Below are 17,134 nucleotides of genomic sequence, written 5' to 3' on the forward strand. Positions count from 1 at the left end.
AAAAAGACTGAAGGCCAAAGTAGGGGGTGGCAGAGGATGAGATGGTTAGATAGCATCACTGACTCAATGGACATGAATTTGAGCAAACTCTGAGAGATAGGGGAGGACAGAGGAGCCTGATGTGCTGCAGTCCATGGGGTGGTAAAGAGACAGATACAACTTAGCAACTGAACAACAGCAACAATGAGGAACCCAGGCTTTAGGAAAATGGGCTGATATTTGTGAAAATCTCCTATATTAAAAGAGTTCAGTTCAGTCGTTCAGTTGTGTCCAACTCTTTGTGACCCCATGGACTGCAGCACGCCAAGCTACCCTGTTCATCACCAACTTCCAGAGCTTGCTCAAACTCAAGTCCATCGAGTCGGTGATGTCATCCAACCACCTCATCCTCTGTTGTCCCCTTCTCCTCCTGCCCTCAATCCTTCCTAGCATCAGGGTCTTTTCAAATGAGTCAGTTCTTCGCATCAGGTGGCCAGAGTATTGGAGCTTCAGCTTCAGTATCAGTCCTTCCAATGAATATTCAGGACTGATTTCCTTTAGGATTAACTGGTTTGATCTCTGTGCAGTCCAAGGGACTCTCAAGAGTCTTCTCCAACATCACAGTTCAAAAGCATCACTTCATCAGTGCTCAGCTTTCTTTATGGTCCAACTCTCACATCCATACATGACTACTGAAAAAAAAAATAGCTTTGACTAGATGGACCTTTGTCTCTGCTTTTTAACATGATATTTAAGTTTGTCATAGCTTTTCTTCCAAGAAGCAAGCATCTTTTAATTTCATGGCTGCAGTCACCATCTGCAGTGATTCTGAAGCCTAAGAGAATAAAGTCTGCCACTGTTTCTATTATTTCCCCATGTATTTGCCACGAAGTAATAGTACCAGATGCCATGATCTTAGTTTTTTGAAGAAGGAGGTTTGGTATTCCCATCACTTTAAGAATTTTGTGTGCTGAGTTTTAAGCCAGTTTTCTCACTCTTCTCTTTCACTTTCATCAAGAGGCTCTTTAGTTCCTCTTCACTTTCTGCCATAAGGGTGGTGTCATCTGCATATCTGAGGTTATTGATATTTCTCCCAGCAATCTTGATTCCAGCTTGTGCTTCATCCAGCCCGGCATTTCACATAATGTACTCTGCATATACATTAAATAAGCAGGGTGTCAACATACAGCCTTGACTTACTCTTTTCCTAATTTGGAACCAGTCCGTTTTTCCATGTCCAGTTCTAACTGTTTCTTCTTGACCTGCATACAGATTTTTCAGGAGGCAGGTAAGGTGGTCTGATATTCCCATTGCTTTAATTTTTCAGTTTACTGAAGAATAGAGTAGTAATTAGCTCCAGTGCTAGGCCCTCCCAGAACCTGCAGTTTATCTGCTCTCCATAGTCAAGCTATCCTGCTCAGTTGTTGCTTTAGTTTCAGTCCATACACTGGAATGTTGCAGTCCTGCTTTTACGTTTGTGCACACCCAATCAGTCTTTAGTTGCGAGGATCACCTCATTATTTTCTTATATATTTACCTGTTTTTTTTTTTTTTTGGCTTTCTTTAGTCTTTGAATGAGTTCCTCCAGGAGAGTTCGAACAGAATAGTTTATCTAATTCTAATCTCTGGGCAAAAAAATCTATAACTATGCATCTAAAATGCACTCGACTGTACAATACCAGTTTTACGCACGGGATTTAAGTATTCGCGTATTTTGGTATCCACGAGGGGCTCCTGAAAGCAATCTCCTGCGGATACCATGGACGACGGCATGCAGTTTCTCTGAGAGTTCAGTGAAATTCCCCTTCCCGAACTAATTCTATGAATGACTGATATAAACCCCACTACTGCACGTTGGGGTGTACCAGGAACCCTTGGTAACTTCTCTCAAGGTACCAACTTTTAGAGGAACTCATCGTTGGGTTCCTAGTATGCCTTCACAGGCATGTTCGCCACGAAAAGCCAGAAGCGAGGAGCACAAAGGAAGCTGACTTCACTCAAAGACAGGCCGTTTACTGGTGAAGATGACAAGGCTGGGGCGAGTCTGAACAAGGATATTCAACAGGGAGTCTGAAGAGGCCGCTCCGGAAAGGGTCCTTGCCGAGCGACGACGGGTCGAAGCAGGAGACCCAGGGCCGAGAGTCCGGAAACCGGCGTTCCCATCTGCAGCGCTGGACGGACCTGGCATAACCTGCGGACTCTGCATGCGAACCAGGACATTGAAGGAATCGCGGGGCTGTAAACATCACACCTGGAACCCACCTGTCAATGCAGGAGACAAAAGACACGCCGGTTCGATCCCACGTCAGGAAGATCCCCTAGAGGAGGGCGTGGCAACCCACTCCAGTATTCTTGCCTGGAGAATTTCACGGACAGAGGGGTCTGGCGGGCTGCAGTGCGTGGGGTCGCAAAGAGTCGGACAGGACAGAAGCGACTTAGCACGCGCGCATGCAAACCTCACGCCAGACCTCGTTCCCGTAACCTGTGTCTTGGAAGACTGACTGATACCTAAGACCCTCACGCGCAAGCTCGAAGACACCCTCGCGCCCGGACTTTCAAACTGCAGAGGAGCCACACCCCCGGAAACCGGAAGCTTTACAACTAGCTCCCCCTTGCCGGCCGGCTGTTTATAAAGGGGCGGGGGTGGGGCGGGGTGGTGGGGCGCCGCCTCAGGAACTGCAACTCCCAGAATGCAGCGCGGAGCTTCCGGTTTCCGGCGAGAGGACCTGAGTGAGTGTTTACACCGGCGGCCCTGCGGCCGGGTTCCTTCCGCGGGACGGGTGAGGGCGCTGGGTCCCGGGCCGCGCGGGATCGACCTGTGGTGACTAGATAGCTGGTTCTGTGGGAGTGGAGGGGTCGTCACCAAAGAGATAGTGTCCCTGTCGCAATATTAACTATCAGTGACCTTGGGCCGCAGACTTCACTTTTCTAGATCTCGGTTCCTTCGGCTGTAATATGTAGATGAAAATGCCTGTCTCAGAACAGTTGTGAGGATTAAATGATACATAGTATATTAAAAGATCCATTTTCTTCCCCGCCATCAACCTGGAGATGGAAGTTTGAGGGTGCCTTAGGATCTGCTGCACAGCCTCGAAACCTTTTCTTTCCTCTTCCAAAGAAGCCACTTTGGAAGCAATAATAATTCTAACAAGGGCTTGTCTTGTCTTATTTCTCCCAACCGCCGGGTTTCTGATTCATTTTCTGGATACCCATAAATACCGGGCATTGAGTCAATAAAGACAAAATTCTAGTCTTTGCTTTCAAGAGCCTCTAAGAATGAGATGCAGAGACGACTGAGAAGTAAATAGTATAGGTATTTGTAACCCTTTGTCATGAGGGAATGTGACAACAACAGAGGGGGGAAAGAGAGAGAATAGAGGAGGTTGTGTTTGAGTTGCTCTTGATCGGAGTTTGATTAGAGAGGGAAGAGGGAAGAGGAGTTATATGCAGAGTTAGATGAGCGGAGTGGGGGAGAGCTTTGTTTTGAATTCATGCTTGGTGGGGGTGGACTTAAGTGTTGGGAAGGGTGGGGCAGTCCAGAGCTCTTGAGAGGGGAAGGCTGGTAGAGAGAACAGATGTGAATGTTTTTGAAAGCCAGGCTGTGGTGTTTAGACTTATTCATAGAAGTGATTTGAATTCTAAACAGAGGAGTATATTGATCAGATCTGCATTTTAAAATGATGAGTGGCAGCATGGATATTTAACAGGGAGAAGCAGGAGGCAGGGAGCTTCTGGTAAAGCTGTTGTGGTTAAAGCAAAAGTTGATGAAGAAACATGGAGTGTGTGTAATGTAAGGGAGAGGGTTGGATGATCTCATTTGAACCTCACAACGCTCCTGTTAGGTGGGATGGCATTTTTATGTCCACTGTAAAGCCAAAGAGGCTTAGAGAGCTGAAGTTTCCTGCTGCCATAGAATGAGTGAAAAGAGGACCTCAGATTCTAGTTCAGGCCTCCTGATGCTGCAGCCTGAGCTTTTCCAACAGAGTCACAGAGAATTCTCATTCAACCCCTTGGTGGGGTGGGGGTGGTGTAGGTCTGTCTAACCACTAAGGCTTTGTTCCTTTACAGGGAGAAAGAGAGAGCGCGAAAGAGAGAGGATGTCTCTCTCAGATTGGCACCTGGCGGTGAAGCTGGCTGACCAGCCACTTGCCCCCAAATCTATTCTTCGGTTGCCAGAGACAGAGCTCGGAGAATACTCCCTGGGGGGATATAGTATTTCATTTCTGAAGCAGCTTATTGCTGGCAAACTCCAGGAGTCTGTCCCAGACCCTGAGCTGATTGGTGAGTCTCTGTGTACTGGGGATGGGCTTCTGCTCTGATTCTTTTGGGGGAGAATCATTCTGGAATCACAAGTGTAAATTAAGAGTTTGGGATTTGTTGTCTCATAATGTAAACACTGGGCTGCCCTGGTGGATCAGTGGTAAAGAATCTGCCTACCTATCCAGGAGATGTGGGTTCAGTCCCTGGGTGGCAAAGATCCCCTGAAGAACGAAATGGCAACCCAATCCAGTATCCTTGCCTGGGAGATGCCATGGGAGGAGGAGCCTGATGGGCTACAATCCATGGGGTCGCGAAAGAGTCTGACTTAGAGAGTAAACGAAAACAAATGTTAAGCTGGGAAGTGATTGTTGTTAGGTGAATAGAAACAAATCATATAATAAAACTGTTGGTTGCCATTTTAGCTGTACAATATACTGAAATACTTCATCACGACATTCCTTAACTATGACATTCTTTGAAAGAGCAAGAACTTGGGTTGGAAGGAGGTGCTGGCTAGGGAAAGGCCCTTAGTATATGGCATTTGAGGTAAGTCTTAAGGGATGGTTAGAAGGATTGTTGGTTGGTTGGTTGGTTGGTTAGAGGGAAAGTGAAAGTGAAGTCGCTCAGTGGTGTCTGACTCTTTGCAACCCCGTGGACTGTAGGCCACCATGCTCCTCTGTCCATGGGATTTTCCAGGCAAGAGTATTGGAGTGGGTTGCCATTTCCTTCTTCAGAGGATCTTCCCAACGCAAGGATCGAACCCAGGTCTCCCGCATTGTAAGCAAGACAGTTTACCGTCTGACCCACCAAAAAGGAGAGATGGCAAGGGCATTCTAGGTGGAGGAAGAAGGAATTTAAATATAATTTATTTCTTTCTCTTTTTATTTTTGACTATGCTGTGTGGTGTGCAGAATCTTTGTTGCCTGACCAGGGATCAAACCCTGGACTCCAGCATCACTTTCAGACAGAGAATATAATTAAATTGTATTATTAATGCAATGGCATATAAACTAGAAAAGTGGTATAAACTGGCAAAAAGTATATTTTCAGTCATGCATGCGAAGTCTCTTCAGTTGTGTCCAACTCTTTGCAACCCCATGGACTGTAGCTCACCAGGCTCCTCTGTCCATGGGATTCTCCAGCCCAGCTGGAGTGGGTTTCTATGTCTTCCTCCAGAGGCTCTTCTTAATCCAGGGATCAAACTCATGTCTCTTAAGTCTTCTGCACTGGCAGTTGGGTTCTTTACCACTAGTGCTACCTGGGAAGCCATATATTATTAATACAATGGCATATAAACAGGCAAATGGTATAAGCTGGCAAAAAAAGTGCTTTTAGCCATAAAAACAGGGGGTTCATTCTTTTTTATTGTTACATTTTCCCATTCAGTTAAATGGTGCAGTCTCCATGATGTTAAGCTCTAGAGTTTTCCTGTGCATAGATTCTGTATTTTATCAATTTGTGCTTGTAACAATTGTTATTAAAATGTATTTGTTTATTTATTTTCAAATTTAATTTATTTTGCATTGGGGTATAGTCCATTAACATTGTTGTGGTAGTTTCAGGTGAACAGTGAAGGGAGTCAGCCATATATATATATACACACACACACACACACGCACATACATGTATCCATTTTCCCCAGGCCCCACTCCCATCCAGGCTGGCAAAATGTATTTATTAAGTAAGAGTACTAGTTAAAGCATATACCATTCTCTAGCTATCTGTCCAGTCAAGATAAGGTTCTTAGGGGATAAAAGTCATTTAAATTGTTATGAAGAATAAAATATAAATGAATGGTTCTTTTTTTTTTACCTCCCCCTCCCCCCAGATCTGATATACTGTGGCCGGAAGCTAAAAGATGATCAGACCCTTGACTTTTATGGCATTCAACCTGGATCCACAGTCCATGTTCTGCGCAAGTCCTGGCCTGAGCCCGACCAGAAACCTGGTGAGTGTTGGCTCTTAGACAGGCAGTGCTTCTGAAATGTCTGCAAGGGAAGGAGGATCTGTGTGTCCTTGAGGCAAGGGCCTGGGTGGAACATAGGGGAGATTTACTGAGATGATAATAAAGGGCATCTTTATCATTTATTGGATTAGACACATTGATGAACAGTGTAATTTTGATTTTCTTGCTGCCAGCGGCCAGTAACAGAAGGCACTTTTTAAGTTCATTACCCGTTGTTTTAGTGGGATGGAGAGGATGTATCTATTTAAATTCCTTTAGGGCAACAGTTTGTTTCTCAGCGAACCTTATATTTTTTGGTTATTTTTGTTCTCATTAGAAAGAAGCTGAAAACTCCTTGCCTTCCTCTAAATGTTATGGTGTGTTCTCATGTTCGCAAATCTTCCCACAAACTGCCTCAGGCGGGTGATTTGTTCAGTCACCTCACTCCTGCTAATTTATTTTCCTGGAGTTTGAGAATATTCAAATGGTATGAAAGTAGCTCTTGGAGGAAACATACAAAGCCTCTCTTGCCTTTCTGACTTATTGATAAAAGGTGCTGCTTGGAATTCATAATTTAAATTTCGCATCTGTGTTTTAAAAGCCTCCCTGAGGATAAAGCTAAGCTGTGTAGGAGATTAGCTTTGTTAAAAACGGGCAGTTTGGCATATTTTAATAATGTTCACAATTGTTGTGACTGGTTATCAGCTTGAAATTCTCCCTCTTTTCAATTCTAAACATAAAGGACAAAAAGATCTTCTTTTGTACCCTGATGGGAGGTGAGAAAGAGAAAGGCAGTCTCTGGTATCCAGGGGCTGGCCTGGCCTTTAGCTAGGCCTTGAATCATGAACAATTTCACAGGTTACCAGCATCTACAAGGCCACTCACTCTGGGGCAGTAACATATCCAGATAAAAACAAAATTTCTTCTCGTTTCTGAACAGAGCCATAAGCCTGCACATTGACCAACCACAGAAATGACCAAATTACCCTCTATCCTGCCTATTAGGAGTGACTGCTGTTTCTTCATTAATTTCAGCTTTCATCTTGCTCTAGTTTTCCTTCCTTCTAGATAAGAATTATTAAGATACCTAATCATAAAATCACCCCCACTTCCTGACACCCTCCAATCCACAACAAAACCCTGCTTCCTTAAGCTTCCCCCACCGAGTCCCCTAACTAAAGCCCAAATCCTCTGAGTCCCTTCTAGCATGTTCTTGTTGAGATGCCCCATGGTTCTGGTGGTGCGCGTCCCCTCTGTAAGAGCAGTAAACACACCTTGCACAGCTGCAGGTGTGCCCCTCTGGTCTTTGGCTGGAGGGGATTGACAGACGGAAAGGAGCATTTGTTGCTTCTTCCAGCCAGATTGTTGCTGTTTGATATCTCATTTAATCAAGTGGCTCAGCAGGTCAGGTAACAGTATTAGCATTTTATACATGAAGAAAAAGAGAGTTAGAAAGGTTTTCATTCAAGGTCATCTGCTTAGAAAAATGAATGCAAAAGCTGGGATGTGAATCCAGATTTTCCTGGCTCAAGAGTATTCTTTCCACTGGGCTGGCTGCCTCCCACTTCTAAAGGATGAGATTAGCTCAGAAACATTAAAGAGACAACCTGTAACTCTTAGCTGATTATGGGCTTAAGTCCTTTTTATCCCCTGGAAATTTATTTTTGAAACAAACGGACTTTTTATTCAGAGGGGAAAATAAACTTTTGGATTTGAAAAGAAACTTTTGTGATGGCATTTTAGATATTTTATCCTTGAGTGTTCTTTCAAAAGGAAGCACATTTCTTTATTTTCCACCAGATTAGATCCTGTAGGAGGAGAAAGTGTCAGTTGCTTCCTTCCCACCTGGATCCCTTTGGTGGTTCTCTGCAGAAGGTTGCACATCCCTTTAGGATCTCACGTAGGCCTGCTGTTTGAGCAGGGGTGTGTACCCTGGGCTCCAGCACAGAAACAGCTTAGTGTTCCTTCAAAGCACCTCATGCTTATCTTCTCCCAAGCCTTTGCACTTGTTCTCATCTAGGCCTACAATACCTTTTCCCCCAGTCACTGTCTGTTCTACCTTCAATACTCCTCTCAAACGTTCTCTCCTGGGGGGTGTGGTCCTCCCTGTCAGTGGTGCTGTCTGCCTCCATGTACCTAATGCCCGCACTGTGGTCCATGTCTCTGTTGTGGAAGCCCTCAGTGTGGTATTTGGTAATTGTGTATGTGTGTTTGATTCTGTCTCATTTCTCCTACTGTCTTAAGAGTTCCTTGATGGCAGGGACTCTTACCTTTCACATTCCTGTGCCTTGCACAAAACAAGATTCACTCCAAAAGCGTGGAGTAAATGCTTAGCACAAATTTGTTTAACGAATAAGCCAGGTAACTTACTTCAGGTGAATATTTTTCGAAAGAGACAACCCTCATGATCAGAACAATAGGTGAGGGTGTGGTTGCCACACAGAACTCCAGGGGTGCCATTCTCCTTGCTTTGGGAATCGTGCCTTTGGAGTGGAGCAGTGCAAGGCCATATAGTCACAAGTAGCCTTCCTGGGTGAGGGCCACCACACTTTTTAAAGTGTGATCCAGGATGGACTCCCCCTTCTTTTGCCGAAATTCCTATGAAATGGCTGATGTCCTAAATTATCTGTGAAGTGGGCAGATGTCCTAAATAGTAAAGTGACCAAGTAAAACTAAGACAACTGCCAGACTTTCCCATATGAATGAGTCATAACGTCCAAAGACCAAAAAGCAACTTTGAGTCCTAGTGACAGGCTTGTTTTTGGACATGTGATGAAAGTTTGTTCAGAAGCCTAGAGGTACAATGTTGTCTTGGTCCTTCTTGTATTTGTTTGTTTGTTTGTTTTTAATCAGAGGCCTGAAAGAAAATACCCAGGAGAAAACAGTTATCCCCCCGATCCTGCCACCTTGGCTTGTTCCCATACAGCCTTGGCCCACACGCACACTGACATCTCATAAAGTTTTACTAGAGAACACCCGTACAACTTTATGTTCTATTTCTTTCTCTTAACATATTGTGTCAACATGGCTCCATATTGTTCAGATGGCTTGCAGCACTTATTTTAAATCACTGCACAAAAGTCTACTGAGTTCATTATACCCTCCTCCTTTCCAAGTGTGAAAAGTCTAGAATTCCTGCAGTGGGACATTGATCAGAACAGTCTCTTTCCTAAGGTAAGAATCTCCTCTGCTAGAACTTGAATTTGTTTATCTACTGAAGAGGCTTAAAAAGAGAGTGCAGTTTTCATGTCTGTGGTGTAGCTTTTTTTGATTGGGTGCCCATTCTTAGTAGGGTGAGGAGGGAAGAGAACCCACGCCTGGACTCTGGCTGAAGTGATGCTCTGCGTCTGTGGCAGGGGTGAGGCCCTGGTCATAGGGTAACTGAGTGTCTCATCCCCAGAACCTGTGGACAAAGTGGCTGCCCTGAGGGAGTTCCGAGTACTGCATACTGCCCTGCACAGCAGCTCCTCCTACAGGGAGGCGGTGAGTGTGTGCTGAACCCCCTGTGAGACTCTTGGCAGGCCTGCTGGAGAGGGGTGATGCAGAGAGGGAGCCGGAAGCTGGTTGCCATGGCTCCCCAGAGTTCCTTGGGGAGGTTTCGCCACGTCTGTGGTTCCCAGCAGAACCCTGTCTTCCCCCAAAGAGGCTCTCAGCTAGGCATTGTTGATTCCCTCTAATGATAATGATACAGCCTCTCCTGATTGGCCTCATGGAATTGAATATAGTTACAGTCAAAGGATCCGTATGCTGTTTCTGCTGGGCCTCATTCTTTGACTTGGACTGAACTGCTTACCCAACACTCCTTCCCAGGATCCCCTCACTGGGAAAATGCACTGATGACTTTCCATAAGAGAGTTGATAAGCAAGATGAAGACAGCTGCAAACTTCCCAATATATATAAATGCAAAATGATAGTTGTTTGGAGATTGAAAAGGACTTTTAGAATCTAGAGAAACCTTTGTTATTGGGCTTATAATAAAAGCTTTTATTGTGAAAGCATTAGAACTAGAAATGGGGGAAAGGACCATAGATTGAAGGCTTATTGTGATCTTGCTTTTATGTTGTTTCCCCTCCAGTAAGCCATGATCTCAGAGAAAAAAAGAGGTTCATCTCTTTCCTGGGGCTATTCCATTGTGGTGGTGTGTGTACAAGCATTTAGAGGAAGGAAGTCCTTCAGCTGTGTGTGGGTATTTCTGAGTGCACCGAGCTAGTGGGAGTGCTCAGCCCTCCCCATTTCTCCTGCAGGTCTTTAAGATGCTCAGCAATAAGGAATCTCTGGATCAGATCATTGTGGCCACCCCAGGGCTCAGCAGTGACCCCATTGCTCTTGGTAAGTGCAAGGCTGAACTGAAGGAAATAGGAACTGTTGAAGAAGAAGAAGCCAGGAGGAGGCAATTACCTTAAAGAAGCTTTGACACATCATGTGAAGATTCACTGGTCTTGTGGCAGGAGGGGGAGTAACCCAGATGTGTTCCATATACCCAACCCTCCAAGAGCTGCAGCCCCACAGAGAAATCGTGGCCTAGCTAACACCAGAAGTGAGACTGTGAGGCAGACACTTGAGGGCAGCAGTTAGCCCAAACCACGGCAGTCAGGGAAGACTTCCTGCGCACCTTGATGGGCGAGGGAAGAGCCTAGAGATACAGGGAAAGAGGCTGGGGCGCTGTGCAGTGTGTAGCCTCCATGCAGGGCATAGGGAGCGACGTGGAGAGCATGTGGGCTGTGCTGCTGGCACGTTGCTGCACCCACTTTCCATGCGTATCCCTGTTAGGCTGGTTGCTCCAAGGCCTCCCCACTGGATCTGGCTAGATTTCCTGTCTCTGAGGTGAGCCCTGTTCTCCTTCAGGGGTTCTCCAGGACAAGGACCTCTTCTCTGTCTTTGCTGACCCCAACATGCTTGATACGTAAGTATACCTATCTTACTAAGGGCGCTTTTTCTCTCCTCATGGTCGGGCCAGAAGCCTAATGGTTGCCCTGGATTCTGCTCTTGGAGCCCATCCCCCAAATCTGTCTTCTGAATGTGCCAGGAGGTGGCGAGGAGCCAGGGCTGGAGGAGGGGGTGGGCTGGGGGGAGGTGAGGACAAAGCCCAAGGGCAGGGGCAGGCAGAGGTGGGGGTGAAGCAGCGTCCTGAGGGAGGTGGCTTTGCAGGCCGGGCTCAGTTTAGATCTCATTCAGTAGATATTAGGGAGCCTGTGAAGGATTTTAAGCTGGGAAAGAAATAGGTGCATACGCCCCCAAATTTTAAAGTTGGAAGGGAAAGTAGAGGTTATGTCCCTTTATCTTCAAGTGAAGAAAACAGCCAAACCCTCGGGAGAGAAGGGACCAGTCAAAGACTGCCCGATGAAGTGGTATTGGAGTCAAGACAGGAGACTACCCCTGAGCCTCTGGGCTGTGCGTGTCCCATCATGCATTGCCAGAGAGGAGAGTGAAGCATTGTGGGGGCCCCAGGGTGAAGGCCTGATGATGCTGGAGGCAGAGCAGCAGGAAGACAAGCTGTCTGGAGGGAGGTGCTGAAGACTGGGAAAATTAAGGACAAGCAGGGCTGACTTGACTGTTACGAGGGGTGCCCAGAATTCCTGTCAAACCCAAGGATGCTCTCTCCTTCCGAGTCACCCTTGAGTTTCTTCCTGCTCCGTCTCAGGTTGGTGCCTGCTCACCCTGCCCTGGTCAATGCCATTGTCCTGGTCCTGCACTCGGTGGCAGGCAGCACCCCACTGCCAGGGGCCGACTCCTCTTCCCGGGGCATGCCCTCCAGCGCCTACCGGGACATGCCAGGTGAGCCCCTGGCCTGCGGGACGCGGGCCCCTGGGGAACGGGCAGTGGCCCAGGGCTTTGCTCTACTCGCAGCTATGTATAGTGCTGGCAGAGGGTGTTCCTTGGGAACTCTGGGTTTGAGTCAGGGAGAGCATCTGTCCTGTAATTTTCCAGGGGAGAGATGAGAACATGAATTTGGAGTAAGTAGTGCTGAGACGCTGGAGCAGCACCTGTGCCTTCCTGTTCCTCCTCCTGAAATCTGTCCTCCCTCCTCCAGGCGGCTTCCTGTTTGAAGGGCTCTCTGATGATGAGGACGACTTTCACCCGGTAAGTGACCGGGCTGCCTGCCATTTGGGGGAGATGGTGCTGGGGAGGCGCCCTCCCCGGGACCTGGCACGCCCAGCGGGGGTGGCCAGAGGCCCTGTGGGGGCCCAGGTGTGCCGCACCATCGCTGTGGCCTGGCAGCCTGCGGAGTCTCCCCAAGAACTGTTCCCGGAGCGGGGGGGGCTCTTCTGAGAGCCACTCAGGGCTGCCGCCCTGATCTGGGCACCTCCCTTGTCCAGAGTGCCAGGCCCACGCCCTCAAGCAGCACCCCCAGCTCCCGCCCAGCTTCCCTGGGGTACAGTGGAGCTGCCGGGCCCCGGCCCATCACCCAGAGCGAGCTGGCCACTGCCCTGGCCCTGGCCAGCACTCCGGAGAGCAGCTCTCACACGCCAACTCCTGGTACTCAGGTATGGAGAGAGGGGGTGGGAAGGTCCAGGCCGAGCCCCCAGGTATGGAGAGAGAGGGTGGGAAGGTCCAGACTGAGCCCCCAGGTATGGAGAGAGAGGGTGGGAAGGTACAGGCCGGGCCCCCAGGGAGAAGGGCCCAGTGGTAGAGTGGGTTTACCTTTGCTGACCCTTGTGCTCCATCTGCTTTGATCTGAGCTCTACCTGGAGCCCCAGTGGATTTCCCACTGCAGCTCAGGCGACCTCCCCTCACCTGCCTTTAGGCTCATCCCAGGCCTGACTGACTCTTCTCAGCAGTTGGAAGAACCTCATGTTGCATAATGGTCCCTTACTTACTCCTGAAAGTGGCCAGGCGTACATCACAGGCTTAAGCATTCCTACTGATAGTCACTCCAGCCGGCAAGGGCATTTCTCCTGTCCCAGTGTGGGTCCTAGGCTCAGTCAGGGCTCCCATTCCATCTCCCTGGAGCAAAAGAGTACAGAACCCTTCCTGCACACATAGAGGGCTTTCAGGCAGCTCTGTGTGGCTGTCTCATGCTGGCCCCTGCTGGGAGGCGGTGGTGAGGCAGGGTGATGGGACAGCGGTGGGTGTGTGCTGGGAGACTGGGCTGGCTTTGAGGGTGGCGCTGACCTTGGTCTGTCTCTAGGGCCACTCCTCAGGGACCTCCCCAATGTCCTCCAGCGTCCAGTCAGGGACGCCCATCACCAACGATCTCTTCAGCCAAGCCCTGCAGCATGCCCTGCAGGCCTCGGGGCAGCCCAGCCTTCAGGTCAGTCTTCCCCCTTCTGATGTTCACACGGCTTCTTTGGTATTTTGGACGCTGAGCTTTTCTCTACCCTCTGGAGGCCCTTCCCACTTGGCCTGCTTTGGTGCAGGAACAGCTGGGGCATGGCAGCATGACAGGAGAGGGTGCTCCCAGCAAGGGCGGCTGTCCCTGCAGCTTCCACTCCTTCACCCAGTGCCCATGGCCTGGCTCCACTGACCGCCTGGCTTGGGTATTTCAGTGGCTGTTTCAGTGGAGGAGTCACTCATCCATCCTGTGAGCATCGACTGAGCCTTGAGCATGTCTGGTCCAGGCTTGGTCCAGCTCCTGGGATAGTGATGAGCCAGTCCTCATTCCCTCCATGGAGGGGCGCCAGATAGTCACTGAACTAAGAGAACAACAGGGTGAGAAGCTGGCCCAGGCTTGAGGTCAGGTAAAACTTTTCTGAGAAAGTGGTGTTGTACCTACTGTCAAAGAATTAATTAGAGGTTAGCCAGGCAGAGAAGGGGATGTTTGGTTGAGGGGATGTGGTGTCCTGGCAGAGGCAGCTACCTGTTTGAGGGAATGTGGAGGTACACATGGCAAATCGGCAAGAGCAGAAGGCAATATCCAAGATGAAGGGTCCTGAGATGGAGCCAGAGTAAGGGAGAGCAGATGCCTGAGTGTGAGGGCCTTGAGTGCCTGTGCAAGGAGATGAGGCTTGTGTGGAGGTCACCAGGGAGCGACACCAACTCCCCTGCCTCATGAACATGGAAGCTTAGCTAGCAGCTAAGTGCATGACCCAAGGGGTTCACATTATATTGCACGCCTCTATGCACAAGCTGTTTGCTTTACTCTTTTCTTTGTTCCTAAGCCTGGGGCATGAACGTCATTTCTGGAACTGGTCCACGGTCATGAAGCCATTAAATGACAGGGACAGGGTCCGGCCCGTGTGGTTCTCACTGCCCCACGTGTCTCGGTGGACAGTGAGGGGAGCAGGAGCAGGACCCGAGGACAGTTGGCCTTTTTGGTTCCTTCATCATCTGCAGCCTGATCCTTGTTCGCTCTGCTCTTCAGCTCAGAAACCTGTATGTCTCCACCTGGCCTGTAAATGGAACTTGAGTCAGTTTCTGTGGTTTTCTAAAAATCCTCCACATCCTCACGCTTGCTTGCCTGCTTCTTTGTATTTGCATTTCATCCCCACTGCCTTCTCCTTCCCACAGTGTGAACACATCCTTTCCCCTAAGGTGTGCACTTCCTCTTTCGTGAGACAGAGATATTAAAAATACTAAATTTGTTTAAATCCATAGAGAAGGCCTTTCATAGCTGAAAGTAAAAAAATCAAGGAACCATTATATAAAAAGTAACATATATTTTGAGTTCATAAATGTGAAAATTTCTGCAAAGCAAAGAAAACCAAATCAACATACAAAAAGAACAAGCAAAGTCTGAAAGCTGATCACAAACTGGAAAGAAATCTGTAACACAGATCAGACAAAGGGCAAAACCTCCCTGAATTGAAGTTCTAGTGATGTAAGACCAACAGCTTCGTAGAAAAGCAGGTGAAGGATAGTAACAGACTGTTCACCAAAAAGGAAGTACAGATGGCCTGTAATTCCTTGCAGTCCCATTGCTCGGAATTTATCCCGGAGATGTATGTGCATGCAGAGAGTGACATTTGTACAGAACCAGTCACCGCAGCGTTTCTATAACAGCAAAGATTGGAAGCTGCCCTGTTGTACATTTCAGGACATCCACAAGCGTTTTCTATGATACCTTAATATGTTAGAAAAAAAGGAGAGATATAAGAAAAGGGTAAGTATAGGAATGTATATTTATTATATTTCCTCAGAGAAAATAAAGTAGGTTATCAGGAATCGGGGAAACGAGTAGATGAGTGAGACTTTTCACAGCGTGGTGTTGATGGTTTAGTCGCTCTGTTGTGTCCGACTCTTGCAACCCTACGGGGTGTAGCCCACCAGGCTCCTCTGTCCATGGGATATCCCAGGCAAGAATACTGGAGTGAGTTGCCATTTCCTTTTCCGGGGGAATCTTCCTGACCCAGGAATCGAACCCGGGTCTCCTGCATTGCAGGCAGCCTCCTGTAGTGCAGGTGGACTCTTTACCAACTGAGCCGCCAGGCACTGTGTATCATACTAAAACAACAGAGTTAATTTAAAAGTGTGTGTGTGTCTATAGATACAGCAGAGAAAGAAAGTAATCTTTTGAAGTTTAGATATTGTATAGTTTATGCTTTTTCTTTTTGATCTTTATGATACATTTTCCCCTTCTTTAATTGGAAAAACTTCTAATTTGTTCCCTAAACCCTCCGGCCTCTCCATAGGCCTCTTCGACAGTCCGCAGACCTCCCTGATGTGCTGTGTTGTATGGAACCTCATGTCAGCAGCTTTCTTGGAGGAACGCACCTCCTTCTGCTAGAGGTGAACAGGTCTCTGTCGGATCCTTACTGACTGCTCCTGCCTGTCCTGTCTTTCTACAGAGCCAGTGGCAGCCCCAGCTGCAGCAGCTGAGGGACATGGGCATCCAGGACGATGAGCTGAGCCTGCGGGCCCTGCAGGCCACCGGGGGGGACATCCAGGCGGCCCTGGAGCTCATCTTTGCCGGAGGAGCCCCGTGAACTCCCTGCTCCTCCTGAACCCCCAGCAAACTGCTAAGGCGGCTGCCCATGGGAAGCACTCTTGAAGGTGCCCCATCTCACTCGCCCTAATACACCTGATGGTCGACCTTCTGCTTTGTCCAGTGTGTGGCCTTTCTGGCTGATCTGAGTGGGTAGAGGTGGTGGGGGGGCTAGCGTGGTGTGTGGGTTCTGGTGCCACGGCATCAGCTGGCCCCTGCTTCTGGGCCCCAGGTGGAAAAGCTGAGATCCGTGTCCTGAGATGCCACCTGATGCCCACACTGGTGTTTTGGCAGAAGTTTCCAGTGATAGCCTCCAGGCCCTTTGGTGCTCTGGGTGTGGCCTCCTCCGATTTGCCCAGTCTCCAGGGTGGCTGCTGTGTACGGCTGTGGCCAGGAGAGCCTTGTGCTCCTGGGATGACCAGTCTGAGGAGTGGCCGGGTGAAAGCCCACCCGCCAATCCCCTGCCATTGCTCCCTCTCCCAAAGGCTTGTGGAAGATTCCTTGTCCCTCCCCTGGCCTAGTCTCACCATGCACTCTGATGCCCGCTTTGTAATGATGCCAGGATCCAGGCCTCAGAGCCGTGCCAGGAGGCAGGGCCCACTTCTCTGTCCTGAAGGCATAAATACAAGAGCAGTTAAATAACAATACTAAACAACAACACCAACACCAACAGGGCCCAGCTTTCATGTTGCAGAGAGGGCACCAACTCCCAAGCTGCTGCTCCATCTGCCTGAGCTCTCGTTCCCCTTGGCACAGCATTCCCTGGTGCGTCGCAGACATGTCCAAGTTGAGCGGGTGGGTTTCATGTGGTTTGAATACTCTGTCAGGAAAAAACCCTTCCCTTCAGCTGGTGTTTCGGTGGGAAGTTGCTCAGAGGGCTGCTCCTGCCATGTGCCTTTGGCAGAGATTTCATCCGCAGCCTCCATGCTCATGCCATTCATCTTCTGCTTGTCACCTCCTGGGACAGAAGATTTACCCCTGATGGGGACTGCCTACTCTGTCCTTGCTTCTTCAGAACATTTACCTCTTAGCTCCCTTTCTGTCTTAAGGGACCACGCAGAGCAAGCCTGCTCCCTCTGCTCTGTGA

General features: G+C 48.6%; 1 protein-coding gene across 2 annotated transcripts; it reads left to right on the forward strand.

Annotated features, from left to right (window-relative positions):
* Nucleotides 1-1,886: 1,886 nt before the first annotated feature.
* On the forward strand, nucleotides 1,887-16,159 carry UBL7 (ubiquitin like 7). Of its 2 annotated transcripts, none has more exons than XM_069559528.1 (11): nucleotides 1,887-2,709; nucleotides 4,048-4,260; nucleotides 6,068-6,187; nucleotides 9,585-9,667; nucleotides 10,430-10,514; nucleotides 11,031-11,088; nucleotides 11,827-11,960; nucleotides 12,217-12,266; nucleotides 12,503-12,670; nucleotides 13,315-13,437; nucleotides 15,911-16,159. In XM_069559528.1, the coding sequence occupies exons 1-11, from the start codon at nucleotides 2,670-2,672 to the stop codon at nucleotides 16,046-16,048; spliced, it is 1,212 nt and encodes a 403-aa protein (XP_069415629.1). In that variant the 5' UTR covers nucleotides 1,887-2,669; the 3' UTR covers nucleotides 16,049-16,159. The 2 variants fall into 2 exon arrangements, with proteins under 2 accessions (XP_069415629.1, XP_069415630.1); XM_069559529.1 differs by having other exon boundaries at nucleotides 2,638-2,759.
* The last annotated feature ends 975 nt before the right edge of the window (nucleotides 16,160-17,134 follow it).

The sequence above is a fragment of the Ovis canadensis genome, chromosome 18 (genome assembly GCF_042477335.2).
Source record: "Ovis canadensis isolate MfBH-ARS-UI-01 breed Bighorn chromosome 18, ARS-UI_OviCan_v2, whole genome shotgun sequence".
Lineage (NCBI taxonomy): Eukaryota > Metazoa > Chordata > Mammalia > Artiodactyla > Bovidae > Ovis > Ovis canadensis.